General features: G+C 27.7%; 1 protein-coding gene and 1 long non-coding RNA gene across 2 annotated transcripts in view; one reads left to right on the plus strand and one right to left on the minus strand.

The window, feature by feature from the left end:
* Positions 1 to 583: 583 nt before the first annotated feature.
* The window catches only part of LOC119608525, a 92,107-nt gene continuing 68,527 nt past the window's right edge, over positions 584 to 24,163 (plus strand). Inside the window, exons 1-4 of the long non-coding RNA XR_005231828.1 lie at positions 584 to 846; positions 2,147 to 2,172; positions 6,019 to 6,044; positions 10,112 to 10,137. This is a non-coding gene — a long non-coding RNA (uncharacterized LOC119608525). The remainder of the gene's footprint in view (positions 847 to 2,146; positions 2,173 to 6,018; positions 6,045 to 10,111; positions 10,138 to 24,163) is intronic.
* The window catches only part of LOC119608524 (dendritic arbor reduction protein 1), a 122,554-nt gene continuing 119,090 nt past the window's right edge, over positions 20,700 to 24,163 (minus strand). Inside the window, exon 6 of the mRNA XM_037962976.1 lies at positions 20,700 to 20,959. Coding sequence (XP_037818904.1) covers positions 20,772 to 20,959 — 188 coding nt within the window. The 3' untranslated portion in view covers positions 20,700 to 20,771. The remainder of the gene's footprint in view (positions 20,960 to 24,163) is intronic.

Consider the following 24,163-nt stretch of genomic DNA (forward strand, 5'->3'; position numbering starts at 1 on the left):
AACTGCATTAATAGGAGATTACCATAAAACAAAAACAATTCCTTATGCACTTGCTCTTTAAAAGGTCAGAGAGTAAATGAGTGAAAAATTTATCAGTCTCCCGCATGATTAATTAGTGTTTGTAATAATGTTTGTAAACTCTGTTATTACAACAACAACAATGAACTAAGATGATGTTACATCAAAACAAGTGTCTCCTTATTTGTTTTTCCCCTTTTCTGTTTTATTCTTACCACTCTCTCCTTAAAGAATTTCATTAATATATTATTTGCATAATTCTTGATACCATTTAGTAATGTCGTGAACTTTCTGGAATTTGGTTGTTTTATTGAAAAAGTGCAAGTGAAAGTAAAAGCGCGTGAATTAAATTGTCTTAAAAAAGTGTTATAATAAAAATAAGTAAATAATCATTGCAACTAGCTTATAACAATAAATAAATTTGTGTAAAATATGTGCTAATTTTAATCAAAATTGTGATATTATAATATATTTATAATTTGTGAAAATTTTCTTTAAAAAAGTATTTAAATTAAAATGTTAATCCATAATATGTTTTAAATAAAAAAATATATACATGTATACATACATATTTGTATGTATAAGCGCTTTATTAAATGTTTTATATTAAAATGCGTCTTTTAAAAAAAGTGTGTTTTCCAACAAAGTTCTGCTTGTGCATGTTTTTCCTAAATGAGTGCAATTGTTTTTGTTTTGTTGTTTTTCTCGATAATGAGTGTTGATTAAAAAAATGAGTGAAATGTTATTGTTTTCTTCGTTTTTATCACTGTTTATAACAGTGGCATTGCAAATATAAGTTCAGACAGTGACGTCATCACATTCTAAAAGGTAAGTTCTATGATTTTACTTAATTCAAATTAAGTTTAAAATATTTACATTAAAAATAATTAAATATTTCGTTTGTTGTTGTTTTTCAATATATTTTTCAATATATTTATAAATGGCATTTTCTTAAATTTATAAAATCTAATAGAAACTAATGTACATTCCTTAATATTACATGTTTAACTCTAAAAATCTATGATATAGAAATTAGATTAAATAACATCAAAATCATAGATGGAAAATTTTGTGTGAAAAATTATGTAGGCAGGGGAAAATTAAAAATAATAATTTGAAAATTTTTCAGTTTATTTCTTTAGAAATTAGATTTGCCAATAGGATGTTAGTTATAACTCTGGTACTATTAAGACTATTTTTGGTACCTTTTCATTTTTTAGCTGGTACTTTTGGAATTTTCTATAATATTGAACGTAGAAACATGAAATGAAACTTGTGGTTAAAGCCAGTAGTAAATGGGAACTTATAAAAAGGAACTCTTGGTACTTATTCGTGCTTCAAAAGGTACATTTTAAGTTTTCTTTTCCCGGAATATATGATAGGAGAACTTTTTCGTTTTTCAAAAAATGCTTTTTGAATTTTCTATAATATTAAACATTTTTGCCGGAGTGAGAACCAACAAAAGCTGACTTTGAGCTATCTTTCCTTTTTTAACTGGTATTTTATGAGTTTTCTATAATGTTGAACCTAGAAACAAGAAATTAAGAATGTAAAGTCTGAAAAACGGAACATTTTGGAACGAAAATTATTTTAAAAAAGGGGATATTTTGAAAATTTTTCTATAAAAAGAGAATATTTTGAGTAATTTCTATAAAAAGAGAATATCTTGAGAATTTTCTTTAAAAAATTACGAAAATTTTCTATAAATTGAGAATTTTGAGAATTTTTATATAAAATGAGAATTTTTGAAATTTTCTATAGAAGAGAATATTTTGAGAAACATATTCTATAAAAAGAGGAATTTTTTTAAAATTTCTATAAACAGAGGAATTTTTTAAATTATTCTATAAAAAGAAAAATTTTGATATTTTTTAATAAAAAGATAAAAAAAAATTTTTAGCTCTATCGGTAAAAAAACTGTCGGACTTAGAGGGAGTCAAAGTTTTGGTTATACAGGGTTTTATTCAAATGAATGTAACTTTTCACCTATTGATCCTAGAAAAAATTACCCAAAGGGGTTCAGATAACTATTACTTTATTGTTTCCAAAAAATGTTTTTAATTATTTTTAAATTTATTACTTTTTTTTAATTTTTTAAATAATTTTCTTTTTCAATTTTTTTTTTCAGGAAGTGACGTCATCAAAATTTAAAAGGTAATTTCTTTTACATTACATTAAAGAAATAAATATTTTTGTGTGTTTTTTAATATATATTTTATACATTGTATTTTTTTTAATTTATAAAATCTAATAGAAGCTTTTATAAACTAAAAATCTCAAAAACAAACTTTAACTTATTGAATCTAGAAACATGAAATGAAGCATGATGAGCCCGCAGTAAATGAGAACCCATAAAGGGGGGACGGGGACTTTTTTGTACTTGGTTCTTCTACTTGTACTTTCTGAATTATTTATAATATTGAACCTATAGATTAAGTACATAGATCCCAAAGTAAATGGGAACCTATAAAAGAGGAATTTTTGGTAATTTTTCGTTCTTCAACGAGTACTTTTGATTTTTTGAAAATTAACTCCGTGTCCATATTAGACAAATATTTATTACTAGCAATACCCAGTGTGCTTTGCTACCCTGAAAGCAATAAAAAAAACCCACTTAATGATTTTGAAGATTCTTAATATAATAGTTTTCCAGATATACATTTTTTATATATGAGATACTACGCAAAGTATTGCAACTTTTCCAAACGTTAATTAAGATTTTAATGTTGCATATGAAAAATGTGAATAATAATATATTTTGTGTATAATTCACGTGGGAGGTACTAAGCCCCCTATTGAAATTCCTCCCATTTTTCTCTAAATATGTGAACATTTAGTTCTTTTGTAAAAAGTTCTTCATGTAAAATTTGAAGATTCTAGCTATAACAGTTTCTCAGATATACGAATTTTTCTATTTAGTTCATATGGGGGATCCAAAAACCAAATTCAATTCGATGTTTTAAAGTTCAAATAACGAAGAACGAAAAAGTACCAAAAAGTCCCTTTTATAGGTCCTCACATAATCCGAGCTGTACATGCTTAATTTCATACATCTAGCCAATAACAACACACTGCTTTATCCAAGTACAAGAACAAAATTTACCGTATGATATTGTGTGTTGTTGTTTGTTTATAATTTCTGTCTTAGCATGCATGAAAAATTCCAATTTTTTATGATTTTTTCAGAGTTTATCTAGGTTTTTTGCTCATATCTTCGTTATTTATAGAGCGATTTTGCTGATTTTAAATATCGTTCTTCCCGAACGTATATATGTATGTCCGATATGTAGAATTATTGAAGTTTCGTATCTCACAGATATCTGGGGTCTTCTGAACACTGATTTTAACATACACACAGACTGACAGACGGACATGGCTAAATCGACTCCGTTATCTATAAGGATCCAGAATATATAACCTTATAGGGTCGGGAAATTTTATTATAGAAATTACAAACGAATTGACAAACTTATATGCATATGTTATATGTACAAATGTGAAGGGTATAAAAAGTACCAAAGAATGCCTTCCTATAGATTCTCATTCAATCAGTATTTTGGTTTTATATTTTAAAAAATTCAAAAAGTGTCAATATTAGACTTCTTCTAAGTAATGTAGACGGTATGTAGTAGTCATTGAAATATAAGTTGTTGCCAAAGTACAATTTATTACCATGTTTTTGCTGGACACTAGCTAATTGGCTACCCAGCCGTCCCAAAAGGGTTATATACATAACAATAACAATAACATTATGTCATAATATTTAACGATTAAATAGTAAACAAAATCAAAGCGTAAAATTAATGAAAACGTAAACAAATGAATATCATAACAATAACAAAACTGCATTAATAGGAGATTACCATAAAACAAAAACAATTCCTTATGCACTTCCTCTTTAAAAGGTCAGAGAGTAAATGAGTGAAAAATTTATCAGTCTCCCGCATGATTAATTAGTGTTTGTAATAATGTTTGTAAACTATGTTATTGCAACAACAAGAAGATATTACATCAAAACAAGTGTCTCCTTATTTGTTTTTCTCATTTTCTGTTTTATTCTTACCACACTCTCTCCTTAAAGAATTTCATTAATATATTTGCATAAATCTTGATATGTACCATTTAGTAATGTCGTAAACTTTCTGGAATTTGGTTGATTTTTTTGAAAAAGTGCAAAAGTGAAAGTAAAAGTGCGTGAATTAAATTGTCTTAAAAAAGTGTTATAATAAAAAAAAAATAATTAAATAATCATTGCAACTAGCTTATAACAATAAAATATTTGTTTTTAATAAATTCAAATTACAGTTGTGTAAAATATGTGCTAATTTTAATCAAAATTGTGTTATTATAAAATATTTATAATTTGTGAAAATTTTCTTTAAAAAGAGTATTTAAATTTAAATGTTAATCTATAATTTGTTTTAAATTAAAAAATACATACACATATGTACATACAAACATACATATATTTATGTATTAGCATATTTCATAATGTTTTATATTAAAATGCGTCTTTTTAAAAAAAGTGTGTTTTCCAACAAAGTTCTGCTTGTGCATGTTTTTCCTAAATGAGTGCAATTGTTTTTTGTGTTGTTGTTTTTCTCGATAATGAGTGTTGATTAAAAAAATGAGTGAAATGTTTTGTTTTCTTCGTTTTTATCACTGTTTATAACAGTGGCATTGCAAATATAAGTCCAGACAGTGACGCCATCAGATTCTAAAAGGTTAGTTCTATGATTTTACTTAATTCAAATTAAGTTTAAGATATTTACATTAAAAATAATTAAATATTTCGTTTGTTATTGTTTTTCAAGATATTTATACATGGTATTTTCTTAAATTTATAAAATCTTAAATTTATAAAATCTAATAGATACTAATGTACATTCCTTAATATTACATGTTTAACCCTAAAAATCTATGATATAGAAACTAGATTAAATAACATCAAAATCAGAGATGGAAAATTTTGTGTGGAAAATTATGTATGGATTGGAAAATTAAAAATAATAATTAGAAAATTTTTCAGTTTACTATTTTAAAAAGGGTGTTAGTTACAACTCTGGTACTATTAGGACTATTTTTGGTACCTTTTTGTTCTTTAACTGGTACTTTTGGAGTTTTGTATAATATTGAACGTAGAAACATGAAATGAAACTTGTAGTTAAAGCCAGTAGTTCCTATTTAACTTATAAAAAGGAACTCTTGGTACTTTTTCGTGCTTCAAAAGGTACATTTTAAGTTTTCGTTTCCTGGTATGTATGAGAACCTATAAAAGCAGACTTTTTCGTTATTCAAAAAATGCTTTTTGAATGTTCTAGAAGTATGTGATAACCAACAAAAGCGGACTTTTAATGTATCTTTCGTTCTTTAACTGGTATTTTTTGAGTTTTCTATAAGATTGAACCTAGAAACAAGAAATTAAGAATGTAGAGCCTGAAAAACGGAACATTTTGGAACGAAAATTGTTTAAAAAAAGGGGATATTTTGAAAATTTTCTATAAAAAGAAAATATATTAATAAGTTTCTACAGAAAGAGGATATTTTGAAAATTTTCTATAAAAAGATAATATTTTGAGTAATTTCTATAAAAAGAGAATATCTTGAGAATTTTCTTTAAAAAATTACGAAAATTTTCTATAAATGATAATTTTAGAAATTTACTATAAAAAATAAAATTTTGAGAAAAATATTTTATAAAAAGAGGAATTTTTGAAAATTTTCTATAAAAACAGGAAATTTTGAAATTATTCTTTAAAAAGAAAAATTTTGAGATTTTTTTATAAAAAGATAAATTTTAAGAATTTTCTATAAAATTTTGAAAATTTTCTATAAAAAGAGGATTTTTTGAAAATTTTCTGTAAAAAGAGGATTTTTTTTAAAAAGGAGTTCAGATAGCTATTTCTTTATTGTTTCCAAAAAATTTTTTAATTATTTTTAAATTTATTTATTTTTTTTATAGTTTTTTTTTAATAATTTTCTTTTTTAATTTTTTTTCAGACAGTGACATCATCAAAATTTAAAAGGTAATTTTTTTGATTTATTTTTTTTCAAATTATATTTAAAATATTTACATTAAAAATAATTATAATTAAATATTTATATTTTATTGTGTTTTTTAATATATTTCTTATATATTTTTTAATTTATAAAATCTTATAGAAGCTATTATACACTAAAAATCTCCGGTATAAGAACTAGATTAAATAATATCAAAATCAATGATGGAAAATCTTGTGTGGGAAATTAATCAGGCATGAGAAAAATAAAAAATTGCAAAAATTATCTTAAAATTTTTAATCTTTTTGTATTTTGTTCTTTTACCTGTACTTTTTGAATTATTTATAATATTGAACACCCATAGATATGAAATTAAGCATATAGAGCCCAGAGTAAATGGGAACCTATAAAATAGGAATTTTTGGTACTTTTTTGTTCTTTAACTGGTACTTTTGAGTTTTTGAGAATTAAGCTTAGACAGGAGTAAACGAGTAAATATATCTTTCGTTTTTGAGTTTTCAATAATCATATAGGGTAAATGAGAACCTATAAGTGGGGAATTTATGAGACAATTTTGGTCTTCATCTGTTATTTTTTTAATTTTCTATAATTTTGAACCTAGAAACATGAAATTAAGTATGTAAATATCAAAGTACTTTTTCGTTGTAGAAAAGGTAGGTACTTTTTGAATTTTTAAATCTGGAAACATAAAATTTTACATTCAAAAATTTTACATTGGTACTTTTTCGTTCTTTAACTTAAACTTTTTGGATTTTATATAATATTGAATCTAGAAACATATCATCAGACATACATATGTATGTATGTATATTTTGTAGAATGAAAATCAATAACAGAGAATTTTAATAATTTTCTATAAAAGGGAAATATTTGAGAATTTTCAAAAAAAGGAGCGTATTTTAAAAATTGTATATAAAAAGAAAAATTTTGAGAACTTTGTATAAAAAGACAACATTTTAAAAAAATTTTAAAGATTTCCTATAAAAAGAAATCATTTTGAGAATTTTCTAGAAAAAGAAAAATTATGAAGAGAAATTATTTTTTAATTATTATGTTTAGAATTTTCATTAAAAAGAAAATATTTTTAAAATTTTCTATAAAAAAAAATCAGAATTTTTCTGTAAAAAATAGACAAATTTTCAAAATTTTTCTATAAAAAGGGAAAATTTTAAGAATTTTCTATAAAAACGTATAATTTTGAAATTTTTTTCATAAAATAAGAAAAAAAATGTTATATAAAAAAAATGAAATTTTGGAAATTTTTCTATAAAAAATAGAAAAAATTTGAAAATTTTTTATAAAAAAAAGAAAAATTTGGAAAGTTTTCTTTAAAATTTTTGAAAATTTCAAATCGGCCCTATCCATATACATATATACTTATTTAGGATTATGTTTTTATCCGAACGCTAAAATTTTAAATAATTCCAAGGGTCTTTTAAGTGCTATTTATGGACTAGTCTAATGAATTTTCTATGATATGGTCTATAAATATTTCTAGGGATTAGTCTATGAATTAGTCTTTGTGTTATTTTCTGACTATCCTATTGTCTATAGTCTTTAGAGTCTAGTATATAGAATATTCTATTACATTCATACATATGTATATGTATTTGTTTATAGACTACTCTATGAATTTGTCTTTGGACTAATACATATACATTTTACATACATTCTAATCTATAGGCTAATCAATACTCTAACGTCTAACCTATAGGGTAGTCTAGTTTATGGAGTACCCTATTGTGTGGTCCATTGGACGGCAATTCACTGTCTAGTATGTGTACCATTCTGTTGACCAAATGTTCATGTTTATTGACTAGTCTAATGAGTATTTTATGGGCTAATACAAATGAACTGTTCATTTCTTCATATTGAAATAAAATTTTCAAAAAAGTATGATTTGTTTGCTGTTTTATATAATTTGAAAATTCTATTTGCCAACCCTGTGTATGTTTGTACGTAAAATTAACAAAAACAATTATTTAACGATTAAATAATAAGCAAAATCAAAGCGTAAAATTATTGCAAACGTAAACAAATGAATATTATTACAATAACAAAACTGCATTAATAGGAGATTACCTTAAAACAAAAAAAAATTCCTTTGCACTTGCTCATTAAAAGGTCAGAGAGTAAATGAGTGACAAATTTATCATTCTCCCACATGATGTTTGTAATAAATGTTTGTAAACTATGTTATTACAACAACAAGATGATATTTCATCAAAACAAGTGTCTCCTTATTTGTTTTTTTCCTTTTCTATTGTATTCTTACCACTCTCTCTCTCTCTCCTTAAAGAATTTCATTAATATATTATTTGCATAATTCTTCATGCCATTTAGTAATGTCGTGAACTTTCTGGAATTTGGTTGTTTTTTGAAAAAGTGCAAGTGAAAGTAAAAGTGCGTGAATTAAATTGTTTTAAAAAAGTGTTATAATAATAAAAATAATTAACTAATCATTGCAACTAGCCTATAACAATAAAAATATTTATTTTTAATAAATTCAAATTACAGTTGTGTAAAATATGAGCCCATTTTAATCAAAATTGTGTTTTTATAAAATATTTATAATTTGTGAAAATTTTCTTTAAAAAAAAGTATTTAAATTTAAATGTCAATCTATAATTTGTTTTAAATGAAAAAATATATGTACATATGTATAAACATACATACATATGTATTTATTAGCGCTTTTAAAAATGTTTTGTATTAAAATGCGTCTTTTTTAAAAAAAAGTGTGTTTTCCAACAAAGTTCTGCTTGTGCATGTTTTTCCTAAATGAGTGCAATTGTTTTTGTTTTGTTGTTTTTCTCGATAATGAGTGTTGATTAAAAAAAATGAGTGAAACGTTATTGTTGTCTTCGTTTTAATCACTGTTTATAACAGTGGCATTGCAAATATAAGCCCAGACAGTGACGTCATCAAAACTTTAAAGGTAATTTCTATGATTTTACTTAATTCAAATTAAATTGAAAATATTTACATTAAAAATAATTAAATACTTCGTTTGTTGTTGTTTTTTAATATATTTATACATTCCTTTTTTTAAATTTATAAAATCTAATAGAAACGTACATTCCTTTATATTACATGTTTGACCCTAAAAATCTACGATATAAGAAGTAGATCAAAATCAGAGATGGAAAATTTTGTGTGAAAAATTATGTAGGCATGGGAAAATTAAAAATAATAATTTACAAATGTTTCAGTTTAATACTTTAAAAATTAAATTTGCCAATAATGTGTTGTTTATAACTCTGATGCTATTAGGACTATTTTTGGTACCTTATCGTTCTTTAACTGATACTTTTTGAGTTTTCTATAATATTGAACCTAGAAGCATGAAATTAAACTTGTAGTTAAAGCCAGTAGTAAATGGGAACTTATAAAAGGTACTTTTTCGTTCTTCAAAAGGTACATTTTAAATTTACTTTTCCTGGAATAAATGAGAACTTAGACTTTTTCGTACTTTTTCGTTCTTCAAATGGTACTTCTTGAATTTTTGTATAATATTGAACCTAGAAATTTTAAGAATTTTCTATAAAAAGAGAATATTTTGAGAATTTTCTATAAGAAGAGAATATTTTTAAATTTTCTTAAAAAAACTGCGAAAATTTTCTATAAATTAAGAATTTTGGGAATTTTCTATAAAATGAGAATTTTAGGAATTTTCTATAAAATAAATATAAATATGTATGTAGACAATTTTCTAAAAATAGAAAATGTTCTATAAAAAGATAAAATTTTGAAAATTTTCTATAAAAAGAGGAGTTTTTAAAAATTTTCTTTAAAACCAGGAAATTTTGAAATTATTCTTTAAAAAGAAAAATTTTGAGATTTTTTATAAAAAGATAAATTTTAAGAATTTTCTATAAAATTATGAAAATTTTCTATACAGGGTTTTATTCAAATTAATGTAAATTTTCATCTATTGGTCCTAGAAAAAATTACACAAAGGAGTTCAGATAGCTATTTCTTTATTGTTTCCAAAAAATGTTTTTAATTATTTTTAAATTTATTATTTTTTTTTTAATTTTTTAAATAATTTACTTTTTTAATTTTTTTTCAGACAGTGACATCATCAAAATTTAAAAGGTAATTTCTTTGATTTATTTTTTTTTTTTTTTTCAAATTATATTTAAAATATTTACATTAAAAAAAGTTAAATATTTATTTTTTTGTGTTTTTAATGTATTTTTTATACATTGTATTTTTTGAGAATCAAGCTATATGTAAAAGGGGGTATATTTCGTTTTTGAGTTTTTAATAATCATAGGAGCTGCGGTTTATCCCTCTTTTAAATTAAATAGCCAAACATGTAGATTATACTATTAAAAATTCATGTAAATTTTTTTTCTGAAATGTTTCATAAAATCGATTTACCGCGAAGGTTTTTCCACCAAAATGATCTGAAAAACAGGTTTTCGTTATTAGAACACTACAGGCTACCAGGAAATGATAGGGCCTAATTTTGGTTATTACCCTATACAGGTTTGGTAAAACTGGTACAATTGTACTTTATTTTCTGGTACAATGCAATCCTCAAAAGTACCAATTATACATTTCGTAAAATTTTAAATTTATTTCTTTATTGAAATAATAATCTGTACTTCTGACACAAAGTTCTACTTCGATATCTTTTTTAGAAAAGCAGAAATTACGTTCAACCAAGAGATTTAGGATTATTTTTTTCACATTGCTAAAATTTTAAATAATTTCAAGGGTCTTTTAATTGCTATTTTTGGACAGTCTAATGAATTTTCTGGTATGGTCTGGTCTTGTCTTTAAAATTTTCTAGGGACTAGTCTATGACTAGTCTACCTATAGACTAGTAACACTAGTCTAGTATACGTATGTCTAGTCTAGGGAGACAATTGACTGTCTAGTCCAGCGGTTCCCACCGTTTTTTACTTCGCGGACCCCTTGAGGAATTTATTTAATTTCACGGACCCCCATACATATTTTGATATCTTATTGTTATAAATAACACTGTGATACAAAAGTGAAGAAAAATAAAATGCAGGCGTTCTCATATACCAATTCTATTTCGTTATAGTCCATAGAGTACGAATATATTTTTAGTTTTCCCCTATCACTTCGTTAACTTACTTTTTAAGAGCAAAAGATGCGAAAAAGAGCCATTTTTGAAGTTTTAAATTTGAAAAATCATAAGTTTAGTAGTTTTCGTCCGATTTTCATCCGATATTTTTTTTAATGATACAAGTGTCTTTTAATCCAAAAAAAGAAATCCAAAATTTATGGTCAAATGTCTGAGTTACGGTCGTTTAAGTAAAAAAACTCACACTTTTTTAAAAAATTTTCATTTTCATCATGCTCTACTTTGACCATGACGCAGTGAGTTCATCTTTTATTACTTTCCTGAAGAATCACATAAAGGAAGGTTTCTAAAACTTGTTATTTCATAAAAATCTATGAAAAACTGGATGATTTATGCCAATTTTTCTAATAGCATGTTTCTCGAATTTTTGGTTTTCTTCATACAAATTAATTTTTGTATAAAAATGTTTATAAACATTTTTTAAACTTGTTACAAAGAAAACCAGAAACATGAACGTTTTTGTATGGAAGAAATATGCTATATTTTTATAAAACTTAGCACAACTCATAACCTTTTTCATCGATTATCATAAATTTACCATCATTGGAAACCCAACTTAATGTGCCTTTTTTCAAATGAAATAAAAGCTAAAGTTACTGCTTCATGGCCAACGTAGAGCAGTATGAAAATTAAAAATTGTGAAAAAAGTGTGAGTTTTTTTACTTAAATGGCCGTAACCAAGACATTAATCATAAATTTTGGATTTATTTTTTTGGGTTGAAAGACAACACTTGTATCTTTAAAACAAAATATCCAATTTGAAAATCGGTTGCAAACTACCAAACGTATATTTTTTTTAAAGTTAAAACTTCAAAAATAGCTCTTTTTCACAACTTTTGCTCTTAAAAAGGAACTAAACGAAGTGATCGGGAAAAATTAAAAATAAATTCCTACTCTATGGACTATAACGAAATGGAATTGGTATATGAGAACCCCTGCATTTTTTTGCTGTATCACTGTGTAATTGTTCGTCCGAAAATTGTCTTAGTCCTGGTCCATAAACCCTATAAAATATTCCCGTACATTGAGAACATTTAGTATTTCGGAGATGTTTTCAATTTCATGGTTTTAAATATAGAATGACTTCTAACATGATGTTTAATTTTATGATCGTGAGAGCTTTCATGTTCATTTCTCGTCAAGGTAGAGAAAAGGTTTCTTTAACAAGTATTGTCGACATGTGCTTAAAGAGTCATGTTTCTAAATTTTTTTGCGATTGAATAGGAGTGAGCTGAGTATGTAAGCTAAGTTTTCGGGAAAATATGTGAAAGTTAGACTTCTTCGATGTTGTTGCGGAATGCGTTACCCACATAAAATATGACCTGAACTCTTTGCGAATGTACTGTGAATTTGGATCTTAAATTTGAATTTTAAAATACCTACGAATTATTTTACTGCGTGGTTTTGACTATTTACGCAAAACGCTATGAATTTTCTGATGTTGATTTAATAATATTGGACAACAAAATGAAGTTAAAATCTGTGTATCACGTTGGAATGGAATATTTATATTTAAAATTAACTAGATTAACACTTTTGCTTACAATTTAAAAAAATATTATGAAATGTGACCTAACTTCATATTCCGGGATACCAGTATCAGTATTTAATTCTAAGGCAAATCATTATCCGTCTGCTATAAAAACATTTATTTCGATATATATATATTTATAAAAATTACAAATCAAGTAATACTTTACTTTATAAAAGTGAAACAATGAATTTGTAGCGCCTAGCTTCATCCTGATAAACGACCGAAACAATAAAATTCAAAGAGTCACCAACAAATCTGGGATTATTGAATAAAAATTGTGTATTTTAGTATTTATGAAAAATTTGGAGATATTTTTAATATTTTCTAACATATAGATAATATTTTTTATTCATGATTTTTTTCGTTCGTCTTCGCGGACCCCCTAGGATTTTGCTACGGACCACTAGGGGTCCGCGGACCCCCTTTTGGGAACCGTTGGTCTAGTCTATGGACCAATCTGTTGACCAAATTGATTTGTTTATTGAGTAGCTTATGTTAATTTTGAAAGTGTATAAAATTTTCCAAAAAATATGATTTGGTACAAATGGAATCAAAAAAGTACAATATTTAATGCTGTTTTGAATAATTTGAAAATTCTATTTGCCAACCCTGTGTATGTTCGTACATAAACTTAACATGTCATGATCAATGCGTAAAATTAATAAAAACGTAAACAAATGAATATTATTACAATAACAAAACTAGGAGATTACCTTAAAACAAAAACAATTCCTTTGCACTTGCTCATTAAAAGGTCAGAGAGTAAATGAGTGACAAATTTATTATTCTCCCACATGATTAATTAGTGTTTGTAATAAATGTTTGTAAACTATGTTATTACAACAACAAGATGATATTTCATCAAAACATGTGTCTCCTTATTTGTTTTTTTTTCCTTTCTATTGTATTCTTACCACTCTCTCTCCTTAAAGAATTTCATTAATATATTATTTGCATAATTCTTCATGCCATTTAGTAATGTCGTGAACTTTATGGAATTTGGTTGTTTTATTGAAAAAGTGCAAGTGAAAGTAAAAGTGCGTGAATTAAATTGTTTAAAAAATGTGTTATAATAAAACTAATAATTAACTAATCATGTCAACTAGCCTATAACAATAAAAATATTTATTTTTAATAAATTCAAATTACTGTTGTATAAAATATGTGCTAATTTTAATCAAAATTGTGTTTTCATAAAATATTTATAATTTGTGAAAATTTTCTTTAAAAAAAGTATTTACATTTAAATGTTAATCTATAATTTGTTTTAAATAAAAAAAATATACATACATACATATTATATGTATATAAGCGCCTTTAAAAATGTTTTATATTAAAATGCGTCTTTTAAAAAAAGTATGTTTTCCAACAAAGTTCTGCTTGTTCATGTTTTTCCTAAATGAGTGCAATTGTTTTTTGTTTTGTTGTTTTTCACGATAATGAGTGTTGATTAAAAAAAATGAGTGAAATGTTATTGTTGTCTTCGTTTTTATCACTGTTTATGACAGTGGTGCTGCAAATATAAGTCCAGACAGTGACGTCATCAAAACTTAAAAGGTAATTTCTATGATTTACTTAATTCATATTAAATAGAAAATATTTACATTAAAAATAATTAGATATTTTGTTTTCTGTTGTTTTTTAATATATTTATAAATTGGATTTTTTTAATTTATAAAATCTATAGAAGCTAATTAGCTTCATTGAGAAAAATAAAAAAAAAATATATTTTACATTTTTTTATTTTAAAAATTAAAAATGCTAACGAGTTATCTCTGGTACCAAGGATTAGTTTTGTTACTTTTTCGTTCTTTAACTGGTACTTTTTGAGTTTTTTTTATAATATAGAACCTTAAAACATGAAATTAAGCATGTTTAGCACTGAATTAAAGGAGAACCTATAAAAAGGACTTTTTGGCACTATTACGTTCTTTAACTGGTATTTTTAGAGTATTCTATAACACTGAACATAGAAAGAATGAAATTCAGCTTGTAGATTCAGGATAAAATTAAAATCTATTAAATGAACATTTTTGGTACTTTTACGTTCTTTAGCTGGTACTTTTTGAATTTTCTATAATATTGAATCTAGAAACATGATATTATACATGTAAAGACCAGAGTAAATGAAAACCTGTAAAAGGGAAGTTTTTAGTACTTTTTCATTCTTCAACTGGTACTTTTTGAATTTTTTATAATATTGTTATTATTATTTTAAGAAAATAATAACTGAATTAACTCCATAAATAGCTGTTCGAAACTGAAGCAACTTTTTGATCTTTATATGAAAATCTTTGATCCTTTTGAGTTCCAAACACATTTATGGAATAGATTAGTTACTAGTGTAGTTCGTAATGAATCCCAATCGGATTTTAAGCCATTCGCCATCTGTAATGTTTTCTAAAACTGCGAGTTTCGACCCAGCACTTCAGAATGCCGAACAGCATCTCTAAAGGGCTTGAGTCAGGAGATTTTGATGGACAATCAAAGAATTTGGGTCCCATTATACGATAACTACTCTTAGATCAACTTTGCTAAAGGATTTGGTTCATTATCATGCTGAAAATCGCAACAAAGTAATTTGTTCTGTTCAATGTACTTAATCCTTTGGTTTATTTTGTTGGCCAAAAATGTCCCAGAAAGTAAAACAACCCAATTTTATTTGTATTTCAACATCAGGACTTACTCTACTCACTAAAAATCTTGCCCATAACCTTAATTGTGTGACCTCCTTGCTTTTTTAAGTCTTTAATGTACGATGATGTAACCGTATATGAATCCCGCAGTGACATGGCACAGAGTTTACTTAAAGAAATTCGATTTTTTCAAAAATTTTGTACAATTTTGGGTAGAATATTGAAATAGATTACGCAAGACTAATAAAAACAGTTTTATTTACAAAGGGGTCCACATTTTCCGTCTTAAATTCAAACAGAGTATGCGAGGCTCAGAGGCTGAAGGAAATATTACAATATACCCTTTTAGTAAAGGCCCAATAATGAATGGAGAGCAAAATTTTAGGGTGTGGCTATGTTTTTTAAAGAGAAGAGTTAGTCCTGATGTTGAAACACAAACAAAGTTGGATTGTTTTTCCTTTTGGGACGTTTTTCGCCAACAAAATGAATCATATGATTGAGTACATCGAACAGATCAACTTACTTTATTGCGATTTTCAGCATGATAATGAACCAAAACCTTTGGCAAAGTTGATCTAAGAGTTGTTATCGGGTAATAGGACCCAAACTCTTTGATTGCTCATCAAAATTTCCTGACTCAAATCCCTTAGAGATGCTGTTCGGCGTTTTGAAGTGCTGTTTCGGAACTCGCCGTTTTGGAAAACATTGCAGGGGCGAATAGCTTAAAATCCGATTGGGTTTCATTACGAACTACACTAGTAACTAATCTATTCCATAAAGGTGTTTGGAACTCAAAGGCACCAAAGATTTGCATAAGAAGATCAAAAAGTTGCTTAAGTTTCGAACAGCTATTTATTGAGTTAATTCAGTTATTATTTTCTTGTAACTCACATCGAAATGGAATTACAATTATGTTGTTGTTATTATAATGTAGACACATAATATTATTATTATCAATTATATAATTTTGAATAAATCAATTAAAATAGAAAATATAGCACTTAGTATACAATGCCAAAAAAAGTTGCTTAGGTTTCGAACAATACTGTATGTATGTATGTATGTATGTATGTATGTATGTATGTATGTATGTATGTATGTATGTATGTATGTATGTATGTATGTATGTATGTATGTATGTATGTATGTATGTATGTATGTATGTATGTATGTATGTATGTATGTATGTATGTATGTATGTATGTATGTATGTATGTATGTATGTATGTATGTCTGTCTGTATGTCTGTCTGTCTGTTATGTATGTCTGTTTACTGTCTGTCTGTCTGTCTGTCTGTTGTCTGTCTGTCTGTCTGTCTGTTGTCTGTCTGTCTGTCTGTCTGTCTGTCTGTCTGTCTGTCTGTCTGTTGTCTGTCTGTCTGTCTGTCTGTCTGTATGTCTGTCTTCTGTCTGTCTGTCTGTTTCTGTCTGTCTGTCTGTCTGTTGTCTTCTGTCTGTCTGTCTGTCTGTCTGTCTGTCTGTCTGTCTGTCTGTCTGTCTGTCTGTCTTCCTGTCTGTCTGTCTGTCTGTCTGTCTTCTGTCTGTCCTTTCTGTCTGTCTGTCTGTCTGTCTGTCTGTCTGTCTGTCTGTCTGTCTGTCTGTCTGTCTGTCTGTCTGTCTGTCTGTCTGTCTGTCTGTCTGTCTGTCTGTTGTCTGTCTGTCTGTCTGTCTGTCTGTCTGTCTGTCTGTCTGTCTGTCTGTCGTCTGTCTGTCTGTCTGTCTGTCTGTCTGTCTGTCTGTCTGTCTGTCTGTCTGTCTGTCTGTCTGTCTGTCTGTCTGTCTGTCCTGTCTGTCTGTCTGTCTGTCTGTCTGTCTGTCTGTCTGTCTGTCTGTCTGTCTGTCTGTCTGTCTGTCTGTCTGTCTGTCTGTCTGTCTGTCTGTCTGTCTGTCTGTCTGTCTGTCTGTCTGTCTGTCTGTCTGTCTGTCTGTTGTCTGTCTGTCGTCTGTCTGTCTGTCTGTCGTCTGTCTCTGTCTGTCTGTCCCTGTCTGTCTGTCTGCTGTCTGTCTGTCTGTCTGTCTGTCTGTCTGTCTGTCTGTCTGTCTGTCTGTCTGTCTGTCTGTCTGTCTGTCTGTCTGTCTGTCTGTCTTCTGTCTGTCTGTCTGTCGTCTGTCTGTCTTCCTGTCTGTCTGTCGTCTGTCTGTCTGTCTGTCTGTCTGTCTGTCTGTCTGTTTCTGTCTGTCTGTCTGCTCTGTTCTCTCTGTCTGTCTGTCTGTCTTCTGTCTGTCTGTCTGTCTTCTGTCTGTCTGTCGTCGTCTGTCTGTATGTCTGTCTGTCTGTCTGTCTGTCTGTCTTTCTGTCTGTCTGTCTGTCTGTCTGTCTTGTCTGTCTGTCTGTCTTCTGTCTGTCTGTCTTTCTGTCTGTCTGTTGTCTGTCTTCTGTCTGTCTGTCTGTCTGTCTGTCTGTCTGTCTGTCTGTCGTCTGTCTGTCTGTCTGTCTGTCTGTCTGTCTGTCTGTCTGTCTGTCTGTCTGTCTGTCGTTGTCTGTGTCTGTCTGTCTGTCTGTCTGTCTGTTCTGTCTGTCTGTCTGTCTGTCTGTCTGTCTTCTGTCTGTCTGTCTGTCATTCTGTATGTATGTATGTTTGTATGTATGTATGTAACGGTTGGATCGTTTTTCTGTCTTCCTGTATGTCCTGAAGGCTACTTTTTAATTCGAAATTTCAAGTGGGCGAAAATATGGTATAGACAACTTTGATATCCATATGAATACATGGAAATTAAATGGGTAACCCAGCTACAGTGGGCGTGGCACCTCCCATATAAAAAAACATTTTAAATTAATATATCTGAGGAAATATAACAGCTAGATTCCAATTTTTCGGGGGTTTAGTATCAACATGAATATTTAGGACATAAAACAGGCGAACTAGAAAAAGGTGGCGTGGCACCTGCCAAATGAATTAAATTTTTTAAATTCGTTTATCTGATAAATTATTTGAGATAGAATCTTAAAATTTAGGATAAAAATGGGCGGACTTTCATAAGGGGGTCTTGTTACCTCCCATACGGAATGAATATAATACCAATTTGAACATTTGGGGCGGACTTTTATTAGGGAGGCTTGTCACCCCCCATATGAATTAAGTACAAAAATTCGTGTATCTGTGAAAATATTAGAGCTTCAACAAGTAAGAGTATTATCTTCGACTATGCCGAATCTTATATACCCACCATTGATATTTGAAATAGGGCTTAAGTAAATTATGGCCACATCCCTTTCGGATTAACAAAATATTAAAAACAAAAACTAAATATTTTTGTCCAAATTTTAAACCATGATCATATATGGGCGGTAGGGTCAATTATAAAATTCGGTAGAGAGATTTTTGCTTGTAAGAAACTTATTTCTGTATATCGAATTTCATAGCTAATGTGCGTTAAAGTCATTTTCTGAAGGAGGCCATGTACATATGGGAAGTAGGATCAATTATGGACCTAACCTCATAAAATTCGGTAGATAGATTTTTGCTCGTAAGAAACTTACTTATTTTGAAGCCAGTAGTGAGCGTTAAAGTCATTTTCTAAGGGGGACCTTATATGGGGGGTGGGATAAGTTATGGACCGATCCTCATAAAATTCGGTAGATAGATTTTTGCTCGTAAGAAACTTACTAATATCGAATTTCAGCGCTAGCGCTCGTATTTTTAAGTCAGTAATGGGCGTTAAAGTAGTTTTTTGGAATGGACCATATATGAGGGGAAGGATCGATTATGAACCGATCCTCATAAAATTTGGTTGAGAGAATTTGGATCATATAAATCTTATTTATGTCAAACTTAATCGCTATACTCGCATTTTTAAAACAGTTATGACTGTTAAAGCTGTTTTTTGGGGGATATTGCCCATTTTCAATAACAATTTATACTGACTTTAGGGTAGCAAAGTATACTGGATATAGCTAGTTTTCTATAAAAAGAAAAAATTTTTAAAATTTTCTTAAAAAAAAAAAATTAAATTTTTTTTTATAAAGAGCAAAAATTTTGAGAATTTTCCATAAAAAGCAATTACTTTATAAATTTTTTTTTTTTAAGGAAAAAAATTTCAAAAGTTTTGAATATATTCTTTAAATAGAGAACATTTTCTTTTGTAAGTTCTATTTGAATTTTCAAGTACCATTATAAACATACATATACAATGTATATTATACATACATATGTACATACATATGTATGTATGTATATGGAAATAACATAATTGTCTTTAGTAGTTAGGTTTTGTCTTGAGAACATGTTTATACATGTCCTAGCTTTTGTTTTTTTTTTTTTGCATGTAATCACAAAAATAATTTTGCTTATGATGATTGAGCATCATATGAAAGAGAGAAGGAGAGAAGGAGAGAACGAGAATATTTTTAAAAAACGAGTTGTTTATTTTCTTGAGTAACAATTTAATTACAATTGGGACAGCAGGCGACAAATAACCATAGGGTTTATATCAATTTAATTAAAAATAAAACTCAATTTGTTAAATTTTTTTGTTTAAATTTTTATTAAAATTTTTGTGCCAGCACTTTGGTGGTTTAATTTCTTTTTCCATTTAAATTAACTTTACTTTTTTTTGTCATTACTTCTTTTTTTCTTCATTAGTTTCTGCTCTACACATGTACTCTAGTAGACAAACTTGACATTTAAGGGATTTTCTTTACTTTTAATAGTTTAATTTAAATAAAAATTGAATTATTTTTTTGATACAATTAATTAATATTATTTTGTAAACATTTATATAAATTACAATTATTTTAATAGCTTAATAACTAGTTTTACAATAAGACACAATTTTCATTTAAGACACTTTTTAGTTTACTTTTAAGGTTTTTTTTAAGGAATTTTTCAATACTTTACAAACTATTAAGTTTAATTTATTTTTTTTAAGATTGATTTTTTTTTTTGTTTTGCTTAAAAAGGAAACGTATACACAATAAAATTTAAAATAAAAATAAAATAGTTAATAGTTTTAGGATATTGATTAAAATAGGGCTAAGTTAGGGATAAAAGTTTTATATTCTTTTTTGTTGCAAGATGTACTGGGTTGAGGGGGATAATAAATTAATTTTTAAAAAAATATACACAAGAAATAAAAACAAATAAAAAAACAAATTTAAAATTTATTTTAAAATTATAGGTAATTATGGCAAATATTTTTCTGATAACAAAAAAATTTTTATAAAACAAAACAATTTACTTTTTTTAAATTTTATTTTAATAATATTTTAGTTTTATTTCTTTAATTTGTTGTTGTTTTTTTATAACTAGTTTTTTATAATAGTAATTTTCTTTTTTTAAACTAACATAACTAAAGTCCTTTGGATTGTTTGATAATAATGAACATCATTAGTGTGTTTTTTGTATTTTTTTTTTTTTAATTTTATATAATTTTAGGTTTGTTGTGTTTTTCTTTTATTAAATTATAGTTTTAGTTGTTTGTTGGTGTTTTTTCTTCTATTTCTATTTATTTTTCGGTAAATGCCTTTTCATATGCAAAGCCAAATGATCACTTCTGGCAAAACTTCTTTCGCATACAATACACTTAAAGGGTTTTGCTCCTGTGTGTTTGCGATAATGACGCGTTAACTCATCAGAACGTGCAAATCGCCACTCACATTCGGGCCATTGACAGGTATAGGGTTTTTCACCTGGAATAGGAAAAAAGAGTACAAATGCAAAATATTAGTATTTTTATAACAGAAAATAAGTTAACTTTAGTAAAACGAATATGTTGCTTAAGTATTTAAACCAGACTATAGACTAGACTATAGATTAAAGCACATTCTAGACTATAAATTATAATATAGATTAGAATATCGACAATACTGTAGGCTTGACTATAGACTAGATTATAGCCTAGACTATAGACTAGACTATAGACTAGACTAGACTATAGACTAGACTATAGAATAGACTTTAGACTAGACTATAGACTAGACTATAGACTAGACTATAGACTAGACTATAGAATAGACTTTAGACTAGACTATAGACTAGACTATAGACTAGACTATAGACTAGACTATAGACTAGACTATAGACTAGACTATAGACTAGACTATAGACTAGACTATAGACTAAACTATAGACTAGACTATAGACTAGACTATAGACTAGACTATAGACTAGACTATAGACTAGACTATAAACTAGACTATAGACTAGACTATAGACTAGACTATAGACTAGACTATAGACTAGACTATAGACTAGACTATAGACTAGACTATAGACTAGACTATAGACTAGACTAGACTATAGAATAGAATAGGCTAGACTATATACTAGACTAGACTAAACTATAGACTAGACTACTATAGACTAGACTATAGACTAGACTATAGACTAGACTATAGACTAGACTATAGACTAGACTATAGACTAGACTATAGACTAGACTATAGACTAGACTATAGACTAGACTATAGACTAGACAATAGACTAGACTATAGACTAGACTATAGACTAGACTATAGACAAGACTATAGACAAGACTATAGAATAGACTATAGACTAGACTATAGACTGGACTATAGACTGGACTATAGACTAGACTATAGACTAGACTATAGACTAGACTATAGACTAGACTATAGAATAGACTATAGACTAGACGATATACTAGACTATAGACTAGACTATAGACTAGACTATAGAATAGACTATAGACTAGACGATATACTAGACTATAGACTAGACTATAGACTAGACTATAGACTAGACTATAGACTGGACTATAGACTGGACTATAGACTAGACTATAGACTAAACTATAGACTAGACTATAGACTAGACTATAGACTAGACTATAGAACAGACTATAGACTAGACTATAGACTAAACTATAGACTAGACAATAGACTAGACTATAGACTAGACTATAGAATAGACTATAGACTAGACGATATACTAGACTATAGACTAGACTGTAGACTAGACTGTAGACTAGACTATAGACCAGACTATAGACTGGACTATAGACTAGACTATAGACTAGACTATAGACTAGACTACAGACTAGACTATAGACTAGACTATAGACTAGACTATAAACTAGACTATAGACTAGACTATAGACTAGACTATAGACTAGACTATAGACTAGACTATAGACTAGACTATAGACTAAACTATAGACTAGACTATAGACTAGACTATAGACTAGACTATAGACTAGACTATAGACTAGACTATAGACTAGACTATAGACTAGACTATAGACTAGACTATAGATTAGACTATAGACTAGACTATAGACTAGACTATAGACTAGACTATAGACTAGACTATAGACTAGACTATAGACTAGACTATAGACTAGACTATAGACTAGACTATAGACTAGACTATAGACTAGACTATAGACTAGACTATAGACTAGACTATAGACTAGACTATAGACTAGACTATAGACTAGACTAGACTAGACTATAGACTAGACTATAGACTAGACTATAGACTAGACTATAGACTAGACTATAGACTAGACTATAGACTAGACTATAGACTAGACTATAGACTAGACTATAGACTAGACGATATACTAGACTATAGACTAGACTATAGACTAGACGATATACTAGACAATAGACTAGACTATAGACTAGACTATAGACTTGACTATAGACTATAGACTAGACTATAGACTAGACTATAGACTAGATTATAGACTAGACTATAGACTAGACTATAGACCAGACTATAGACTAGACTATAGACTAAACTATAGACTAGACTATAGACTAGACTATAGACTAGACTATAGACTGGACTATAGTCCAGACTAGACTATAGACTATAGACTAGACTATAGACTACACTATAGACTAGACTATAGACTAGACTATAGACTAGACTATAAACTAGACTATAGACTAGACTATAGATTAGACTATATACTAGACTATAAACTAGACTATAGACTGGACTATACCCTAGATTATAGACGTGACAAATTATAAAAAAACAGCAAATTGTTGTTGCCGTAAACAAATTTTATATAAAATTTCTCTTAAAACTAAATTTCTATACTTTAAGTCTCATCACTCCTCATTAAAGATTGATTTAAATCTTTCATCACTCTTAATTTTATAACAACAAGCCAACATTTTTGTCACTAATTAGAAAAAAATCCACAAATCCTACAACAAAATTGCAATTTTTTCCAAAAACTAAAAAATGACCACAGAGTATGTGGCTTAAGTCTTTTGTTTTTTCTCCTTAAACAAATATCGAATCTCATTGCATAATATTAAAATTCCTCTACCACCAACTAAAATTGCTATCAAATCTTTGACATCACCTTAATTTCCTTTATTATAAGAAATAAAAATTTCCAATTCAAAAAACTAAACCACTAACCAGAGAGTTAAGTCTCTTTATGCTAGACTCCAGGCAATTGGTTTTGATTACTATTGTCATAATAGTTAACGATGCAAATCAAAACAAATCAAAGCAATCATCACAACTGCCAGGAAAATGTCAAAAATCTACTATTTTTTCCAGCCGCCAACTAAATACAATAAACAGCCAATCATCAGTAAAAACCAAAAAATAAAATCTTTTCAAAGACACACTGCACAACCTACTAACATCAAATCAATGAGCCATATCAGACAAGAACTCAACTCTATTAATGTATTTTTTTCTATATTTTTCCTTCATCTACTTATTACAAAAAAAAAAAAAAAAAAGAAAACCTTAAAATCGCTAAAAAAAGAGCTTTTAAATGACGTCTCTTAGAAATATTTTGCCACATTTTGTACCCAGTTAAGAGCGAAAAATGTACCATAATTGCTTTTAACAAGACAATGTAATGCATTGATTAAATCCCCAAACAAGAAGTTTGGCTA

Source organism: Lucilia sericata, unplaced genomic scaffold, assembly GCF_015586225.1.
Source record: "Lucilia sericata isolate MDLA Ls3-8-SP2 unplaced genomic scaffold, ASM1558622v1 Contig000845F_arrow, whole genome shotgun sequence".
NCBI lineage: Eukaryota > Metazoa > Arthropoda > Insecta > Diptera > Calliphoridae > Lucilia > Lucilia sericata.